The sequence below is a fragment of the Chiloscyllium punctatum genome, chromosome 6 (genome assembly GCF_047496795.1).
Source record: "Chiloscyllium punctatum isolate Juve2018m chromosome 6, sChiPun1.3, whole genome shotgun sequence".
Lineage (NCBI taxonomy): Eukaryota > Metazoa > Chordata > Chondrichthyes > Orectolobiformes > Hemiscylliidae > Chiloscyllium > Chiloscyllium punctatum.
In genome coordinates, this window is record NC_092744.1 from 28,960,614 (window position 1) to 28,970,330 (window position 9,717).

General features: G+C 41.7%; 1 protein-coding gene across 1 annotated transcript in view; it reads left to right on the forward strand.

The window, feature by feature from the left end:
- lrrc34 (leucine rich repeat containing 34) overlaps positions 1-8,282 on the forward strand; it is a 57,353-nt gene extending 49,071 nt beyond the window's left edge. The window contains exon 11 of the mRNA XM_072572217.1: positions 6,853-8,282. Coding sequence (XP_072428318.1) covers positions 6,853-7,119 — 267 coding nt within the window. The 3' untranslated portion in view covers positions 7,120-8,282. The remainder of the gene's footprint in view (positions 1-6,852) is intronic.
- Positions 8,283-9,717: the final 1,435 nt, after the last annotated feature.

Consider the following 9,717-nt stretch of genomic DNA (forward strand, 5'->3'; position numbering starts at 1 on the left):
TTTATAAATCTCTAAGGTCACCCCTCAGCCTCCGACGCTCCAGGGAAAACAGCCCCAGCCTATTCAACCTCTCCCTATAGCTCAAATCCTCCAACCCTGGCAAAATCCTTGTAAATCTTTTCTGAACCCTTTCAAATTTGACAACATCCTTCCGATAGGAAAGAGACGAGATTTGCACGCAATATTCCAAAAGTGGCCTAACCATTGTCTTGTACAGCTGCCAAATGATCTCCCAACTCCTGCACTCAATACTCTGACTAATAAAGAAAAGCATACCAAACGCCACCTTCACCATCCTATCTTCCTGCGACTCCACTTTCAAGGAGCTATGAACCTGCACTCCAAGATCTCTTTGTTCAGCAATACTTAAGTGTATTAGTCCTGCTAAGATTTGTTTTCCCAAAATGGAGCACCTTACATTTATCTAAATTAAACTCCACCTGCCACTTCTCAGCCCATTGGCCCATCTGATCAAGGTAATCTGAGGTAACCTCCTTTGCTGTCCACTACACCTCCAATTTTGGTATCAGCTGCAAACTTAATAACTATTTCTGAAGGCTTCCCATTTTCTAGCCGTCCCTTTCCCTGCGAACATCTGCCCCCAATTAGCTTTTGAAAGTTCTTCCCTAATACCATCAGAAAAAGTATATTCCTGTCAGGGTGAAAGGGAAGGCTGGTAGGTATAGGGAATGCTGGATGACTAAAGAAATTGAGGGTTTGATTAAGAAAAAGAAGGCAGCATATGTCATGTATAGACAGGATAGATCAAGTGAATCCTTAGAAGAGTATAAAGAAAGTAGGAGTATACTTAAGAGGGAAATTAGGAGGGCAAAACGGGGACATGAAATAGCTTTGACAAACAGAGATAAGGAGAATCAAAAGGGTTTTTACAAATATATTAAGGACAAAAGGGTAACTGAGGAGAGAACAGGGCCCCTCAAAGATCAGCAAGGCAGTCTTTGTGTGGAGCCACAGAAAATGGGGGAGATACTAAATGAATATTTTGCATCAGTATTTACTGTGGAAAAGGATATGGAAGATATAGACTATAAGGAAATAGATGGTGACATCTTGCAAAATGTCCAGATTACAGAGGAGGAAGTGCTGGATGTCTTGAAATGGTTAAAGGTGGATAGATCCCCAGGACCTGATCAGGTGTACTCTAGAACTCTGTGGGAATCTAGAGAAGTGATTGCTGGGCCTCTTGCTGAGATATTTAGAACATAGAACATAGAACAATACAGCACAGAACAGGCCCTTCGGCCCACGATGTTGTGCCAAACTTCTAACCTAGATTAAGCACCCATCCATGTACCTATCCAAATGCCGCTTAAAGGTCGCCAATGAGTCTGACTCTACCACTCCCATGGGCAGCGCATTCCATGCCCCCACTACTCTCTGGGTAAAGAACCCACCCCTGACATCTCCCCTGTACCTTCCACCCTTCACCTTAAATTTATGTCCCCTTGTAACACTCTGTTGTACCCGGGGGAAAAGTTTCTGACTGTCTACTCTATCTATTCCCCTGATCATCTTATAAACCTCTATCAAGTCACCCCTCATCCTTCGCCGTTCCAACGAGAAAAGGCCGAGAACTCTCAACCTATCCTCGTACGACCTACTCTCCATTCCAGGCAACATCCTGGTAAATCTTCTCTGCACCCTCTCCAAAGCTTCCACATCTTTCCTAAAGTGAGGCGACCAGAACTGCACACAGTACTCCAACTGTGGCCTAACCAAAGTCCTGTACAGCTGCAACATCACTTCACGACTCTTGAATTCAATCCCTCTGCTAATGAACGATAATACTCCATAGGCTTTCTTACAAACTCTATCCACCTGAGTGGCAACCTTCAAAGATCTATGTACATAGACCCCAAGATCCCTCTGTTCCTCCACCTGACTAAGAACCCTACCATTAACCCTGTATTCCGCATTCTTATTTGTTCTTCCAAAATGGACAACTTCACACTTGGCAGGGTTGAACTCCATCTGCCACTCCTCAGCCCAGCTCTGCATCATATCTAAGTCCCTCTGCAGCCGACAACAGCCCTCCTCACTGTCCACAACTCCACCTATCTTCGTATCATCTGCAAATTTACTGACCCACCCTTCGACTCCCTCATCTAAGTCATTAATAAAACTTACAAACAGCAGAGGACCCAGAACTGATCCCTGCGGAACTCCACTTGTAACTGGGCTCCAGGCTGAATATTTACCATCTACCACCACCCTCTGCCTTCGACCGGTTAGCCAGTTTTCTATCCAATTGGCCAAATTTCCCTCTATCCCATGCCTCCTGACTTTCCGCATATCATCAATAGTCACAGGTGAGGTGCCAGAAGACTGGAGGTTGGCAAACGTGATGCCACTGTTTAAGAAGGGTGCTAAAGACAAGTCAGGGGACTATAGACCAGTGAGCCTGACCTTGGTTGTGGACACGTTGTTGGAGGGAATCCGGAGGGACAGGATGTACATGTATTTGGAAAGGCAAGGACTGATTCGGGATAGTCAACATGGCTTTGTGCATGGGAAATCATGTCTCTCAAACTTGATTGAGTTTTTTGAAGAAGTAACAAAGAAGATTGATGAGGGCAGAGCAGTAAATGTGATCTATATGGACTTCAGTAAGATGTTCGACAAGGTTCCCCATGGGAGACTGATTTACAAGGTTAGATCTCATGGAATACAGGGAGAACTAGCCATTTGGATACAGAACTGGCTCAAAGGTAGAAGACAGGGTGGTGGTGGAGGGTTGTTTTTCAGACTGGAGGCCTGTGACCAGTGGAGTGCCACAAGGATCGGTGCTGGGTCCTCTACTTTTTGACATTTACATAAAGGATTTGGATGCAAGCATAAGAGGTACAGTTAGTAAGTTTGCAGATGACACGAAAATTGGAGGTGTAGTGCAGAGGGTTTCCTCAGACTACAACAGGATCTGGACCAGATGGGCCAATGGGCTGAGAATTGGCAGATGGAGTTTAATTCAGATAAATGCGAGGTGCTGCATTTTGGGAAAGCAAATCTTAGCAAGACTTATACACTCAATCGTAAGGTCTGAGGGAAGCTCCTTGAAAGTGGAGTCGCAGGTAGATAGGATATGGTATGCTTTCCTTTATTGGTCAGAGTATTGAGTACAGGAGTTGGGAGCTCATGTTGCGGCTGTATAGGACATTGGTTAGGCCACTGTTGGAATATTGCGTGCAATTCTGGTCTCCTTCCTATTGGAAAGATGTTGTGAAAATTGAAAGGGTTCAGAAAAGAGTTACAAGGATGTTGCAAGGGTTGGAGGATCTGAACTACAGGGAGAGGCTGAACAGGCTGGGGCTGTTTTCCCTGGAGCATCGGAGGCTGAGGGGTGACCTTATAGAGGTTTACAAAATTATGAGGGGCATGGAACGGATAAATAGACAAAGTCTTTTCCCTGGAGTGGGGAAGTCCAGAACTAGAGGACATAGCTTTAGGGTGAGAGGGGAAAGATATAAAAGAGACCTGAGAGGCAACTTTTTCACGCAGAGGGTGGTACGTGTATGGAATGAGCTGATATAGGAAGTGGTGGAAGCTGGTACAATTGCAACATTTAAGAGGCAATTGGATGGGTATATGAATAGGAAGGGTTTGGACGGATATGGGCCGGGTGCTGGCAGGTGGGACTAGTTCCGATTGGGATATCTAGTCGGTATGGACGGGTTGGACTGAAGGATCTATTTCCATGCTGTACATCTATGGCTCTATGACCATCAAAATTAGCCTTCCTCCAATTTAATGTCCTTTTTCATTTGTCTTCACTTTTCAGTTCTTACTGAATTTCTGCCAATATCAGGATTGACACCATGTAGGTTGTGAGTGGAAACTGTTGAGGTTTCAGTGACTTTTTAATCTCATAGACAGCAAAGCAGAAAATATTTTCTTTTCTTTGATGGGTTGTGAATGTTGCTAGCAAGACCAGAATTTATTGCCCAACCCTAATTGAATTGATTGGCTCTCTGGAACATTTCAGGGGGTACTGAAGTTGCTCCAAGTTTAGAGTCACATGTCACCCAGACCATTCAAGCATGACAGATTACCTTACCTGAAGGGGAATAGTGAATCAAATGGGTTTTTACAATTAATGGTAGTCTCACCGTTACTGAGACCAGTTTTACAGTTCCACTTATAGTTTTGTGTACAGTTTTGATCTCCCTTATCTAAGAAAGGACAAACTTGCCATTGAGGGAGTTTAATGAAGGTTTACTAGAATAATTGCTAGGATCATGGGATTATTTCATGAGGAGAGATTGAGGAAACTGGGTCTGTATTCCCTTGACTTAAAAAGAAAGACAGGCGATTGTATTGAAATTTATAAAATTCTTACAGGGTGCAACGGGTTGTATGTACTTAGGATGTTTCTCCAGCATGAACATAATTTCAGGGTAGGTTGGTGGCAATTTAAGACTGAAATGGTGGAGAAATTCCTTCACACAGTAAATGGTCAATCTTGGGATTCTCTACCCCAAAGGATTGTGAAGGCTCAATCATTGAGCATATTCAAGTCGAAAATCAATAGATTTTTGGAAACTCGTGATGTCAAGTAATATTTGGATAATGTAGGAAAGTGCAATCCAGGTAGATGATTAGCTATGATTAAGAATGGTAGGGTAGGTTCAAAGGGCTGAATGGCCTACCTCTGCTCCTATGCCCAGTTCTGAATGGCATACTTTAGGAAGGATATAAAGTATTAGAGAGTCATAAAGCCATAGAGATGTACAGCATGGAAACAGACCCTTTGGTCCAACCCATCCATGCTGACTAGATATCCCAACCCAATCTAGTCCCACCTGCCAGCACTCAGCCCATATCCCTACAAACCCTTCCTATTCATATACTCATCCAAATGCCTTTTAAATGTTGCAATTTTACCAGCCTCCACCACTTCCTCTGGCAGCTCATTCCATACACGTACCACACGCTGCGTGAAAAAGTTTTCTCAGGTCTCTTTTATATCTTTCCCCCTCACCCTAAAACTATGCCATCTCGTTCTGGACTTCCCCCACCCTAGAGAAAGGACTTTGTCTATTTATTCTATCAATGCCCCTGTGTGAAGAAGAAGCTTGAAAAACATTGAGGAATTTCAATTACGAAAATAATTTGGAGAAGTTGGGACTGCATTCCTTGCTGAAGGCCAAGAGGAGATTTGATTAAAGCATTCAAAATGGTGAGAGTTTTAAACAGAGTAAATGGGAAGAAAATGTTCCCACCCTCTGAAAGGATGGAGAACAAGAAGACACCATTTTAAGGAAATAGTAAAAGAAAGAAAAGTGATTAGGAGAAAGTCTTTCAAGCACAAGTAATTAGCATCTAGAATGCAATGCCTAATATTGTGGTGGAGATGGGTTCAAGTGAGGCTTTCAGCAGAGAATTAGATTATTATCTGAACAGAATAACATGCAGGATTATAGGGAGAAGGCAGATATGTGGCATTAGGAGATCTGCCAATTTGAAGAACCAGCACAGACACATTCGGCCAAATAGCCTCATGTTTCTGTGGTTTTTTGTGAGAAACAAATTATAATTTTTACAGCTAATGGAGACTGAAAAGAGGCAGAAAAAGGAATACTGCTTCCCTTTATGTAATGACTTCACGTGAACCAAATTCTCAACTCTTCATTCAGGTGCAGTGGTCTCTCAACTCACCTATTACTTCAATGGCTAAGCAGTGTGTGAGGGTCAGATAATAACATTGAAATTCTGAGGCAGGAACTGGTTAGTCAATTTGTGTCAGAAGGCATAAAAATGGCCAGACTTCTATATCCGTATAATCAACATTAACCAAGTTACATATAAAATGTCATGACACACACTTAGGAAAATGTGCTGAAACTCAAGTCCACTGGTCCAAGGTTGTCACAAAAGCTGAAGATTTCATTAAATTATTCAAAGTTCCTCCAATTTAACTGTCTACTGTACTCACCAGATATCATTGACTACATTTCCATATTTAACAAGAAACTACTATTTATTATAAATAAATAAATTCTAAAAACAGGAAACAAAGTATGAATTATCAGCTCTTCTAGCTTAAGATCGATCCCCTTTCGAAATCACTACTCACAAATGGAGACAGACACAAACAAGTAAACAAAAACACATGGATGTTACTGGTCAAAGGTAAAGTACTGGACAAACACAGTTCAATTGCACAGGATTCATTCATGTGACTCTTTTGCATCATCTGATCACTGATCACTTTTTTCCAGAATCATTCCTTTGTTAAAGATGGAAGTGGTTAACAGATTATTTGTTCATACTTTCAATCACTGGCTAGAGGCAATAGCAAATGATGGAATATGTGAGGTAATTTTTCAGTTTTTAATTCCTGCAGTGCACAGAGAGAAACAAAGAAAACCAGAGAGAAACACCAAGAGGCTGTCTCTTGCAGTCTGGAGACCTGTGTCTACCTCTGTACTGTTCACACAGAAACTATAAACTTGTCCAGAAGCCAGTGTTGCTGTCATGCGGATGGGTTTGGGCTCACACAACTGATCTCAACTGGACAACCAATCTGTCTCTGAGTGACCACATTGCACCAACAAAGCCATGAGAGTTTAGATATATTCCCCATTGCTTGAATAAAGTAAGTGTAAACACAACTCACAATGAGTTCCAGTAACTTAATTTCAAAAATGCAGCAACTCCTTCCATAGTCTTTAGTTTATAGCAATTATTTTACCATTTTGGACCACAATCCAAAATAAAAGATGTGGTCTGTACAATAGACTGTCTAGAGGTAGGGAGAATGCTGATGTTTTATCTGACGTCATCAGCTGAGCACAGATTCTACTGCCCTTTAACACCTTTCATTTAATATTTCAGGACTTTGCAAACCTGATAAAAGCTGGGCGTTTGAAGCCAAAACGAACAGACATTAGCCCATACTGGATTGATGGAAGAGTCTACCTTTCTGAGCTAGCTCATGGGCTGCAGATGTATTATTACTGGACTCCCCTGTACGGTGACAGGGATGAGGCAGCTTGTAATGCCAACACATACCTGCTGAAAGAGCCAAATACTTCCATAAGCCAGATCGATATAGAAGAATCCATAGATACTTCCAGCTTTGAAGGAGACCAACCTTTCTAACATCTTTCTGCCAGCTCTTTCTACCAGCTATTCAATGAATCTCATTCATCTGCTTTTTATTGCTGCATAGTTCTGGAAGTGTTTCTTTTTAAAATATGCAATCAAATCCCTTTTGAAGTTACCATTACATCTACTATACTAGAGTTCAGACAGTACATTCCAAAGGACAAAAACTCACTACTTAAAAAGTATTCTCATCTCCCTTGATTCCTTTAACAATTACCTCAAATCTATGTCCTTTAATTATTGATTCTTGTGCTAGAAGAAACAATTTCTTCTTGTTTAAAATTTCATAACTTATTGTGCCTTATGAAAAATAGCCCAGATTCTCCTATTTCCCCATATAACCAAAATCCCTCACACTTGAAAATACACTTGTAAACTTCCTTTCTAAAATGTGGTCACCCAAAGTGAACACATACTACAACAGAGCCTGAACCAGTGCATTACAAAGTGTTTACCCACAAATTCCTTGGGTTTGCACTTTGTGCCTCAATTTATTAAGCCAAGGGTTCAAATGACTTTTTAATGACTTGTCACCCTTAAGGATTCTGCATGAAAAAACCCAGATCCATCTGTTTCCACACCCACTTTAATATTGAACCATTTAAATATACTTGTCCTCAGACTGTTTGACGTAAATAGTATTGGGATAAATATTAACCTCAATTTAACCTCATTTGTATCAATGGGATATTGTTTGTACTCATTTCTAATTTAGTGTAAATTTGATTAAATGCTATGATTAGTATCATTGAAACTCTCACCTAATTAACCTAAGGGTCCATATTCCCTCTATGCATGGCTGCACAGACACTCAGAAGGACCATGCATGACTTCCTGTTCTGGAAACCACTGCAATGTATGGGCCATAGAAGTCTGCACAGCAGCAGGAAAAGTTAGAGGAAACATAGCTCGGAGTGTTTTACTACAGGTGTACCAATTACAAGATGCACTGCTGCAATTCAAAGGTTCCTTCGACAGTAACTTCCAAATTCGCAATATCTACCATATAGAAGGAGAAGACCAAGAGAAATAAAGGAACACCACCACTTGCAAGTTCATCTGCAGGATGCTCATCATCCTGACTGTGAAATATATTGTCACTGGGTCAAAATCCTGGAATTCATGGCTGATCAATAAACTCAATATTCTGTTCCTTTCTCCCTGTAGCTCTTTACTCCTTTAGTCCTAAGAACTATATCTAACTTCTTTTTAAAACATTCAATGTTTTGGCCTCAACTGCTTTCTGTGGAAGAGATTATTGTTTTTGCCACCAATTCCATTCCATATCTACTAACTCCTCCTCTCTCATTAGAAATTGTCTGAGGTAGAGTTAGCCTGCTTGCAAACTTGCTATCATACCTTACCTCAAAATGAGCTTCCAATTATGTGTCTGTGCCTTCACCACAATTGACTTTCAACTATCTACAAGATATGGGTGGCATGATGGCTCAGCAGTTAGCACTGCTGCCTCATAGTGGAAGGGACCTGGGATGAATTCTAGCTTTGGGCAACTGAGCAAACTCCACACAGATATTTTCCCCATGTCTGTGTGGGTTTCCTCCGGGTTCTCCGGTTTCCACCCACAGTCCAAAGGTATGCAGGTTAGGTGAATTAGCCATGCTAAATTGCCCATAGTGCTCAGGGATGTGTAGTTTAGGTGCATTAATCTGGGGAAATATTGGGGAATGGGTCTGGGTGGGTTACTCTTTAGAGGGTCAGTGTGGATTTGTTGAACCAAATGGCCAGTTTCCACAATACAGGGATTCTATGATGATCCACTGCAGAAATTTACCAAAGATCCTTAGAGAGCATCATCTAAACTCACCACCACTTCCACCTAAATGGACTAAGGGCTACAGATGCATGAGAACCTGCAAGGCACTCGCCATCCTGATTTGGAAATATTCCATCAGTTCCACTGGATCACTATCCTGGAATTTCCAACCTAAAGGCATTGTGGGTCTAGCTATAGCACATGAACTGTCAAGAAGACAGTTCATCACGACCTTCCAATGAGCAACTAGGCATGTACTACAAATGCTAGCCCAGTCAGCCATGCCCACATCGCATGAATAAATTAGAAAAGAAATTCTTCCCCATGTTCTCTATGTCGATGAATGCTGTTAGTTTTTTTTGTTCTAGGAGGTCACGTTGTTATCGATGCGCCAATGGGGACCCCCTGAAAGTCAACAAAAATCCCAGGGTATCAAGCAGTTGTCAAACACTGCAATGAGACCTGGACTATATCAGCAACATAACAACGTGAGAGAAATTCCGCCAGGCACGCCTCTGACCCATTCTCCAGATTCAATGGGACGATTCTTAAATGAATGCTAGTGTCATTGTTAAAGCCACAAGCATTCAGACTTAAATCCTGCAATTTTGAGGTCAGTTCTGAAAAATGATTCCCTCAGCAAGTTCTATCTTTTCAAATGGACATTGTTGGTGGTGGTGGGGGAAGTGTGACAGAAAGCAAGTGCTACCAAAAGCAGCTCACAACCACATTCACAAGGAACAACTAGGGACTGGTAATAAATGCTGGGCCAGCCACGGGCACTCACGACTAAATGAATTTAAAGCAAAAAGACCCAG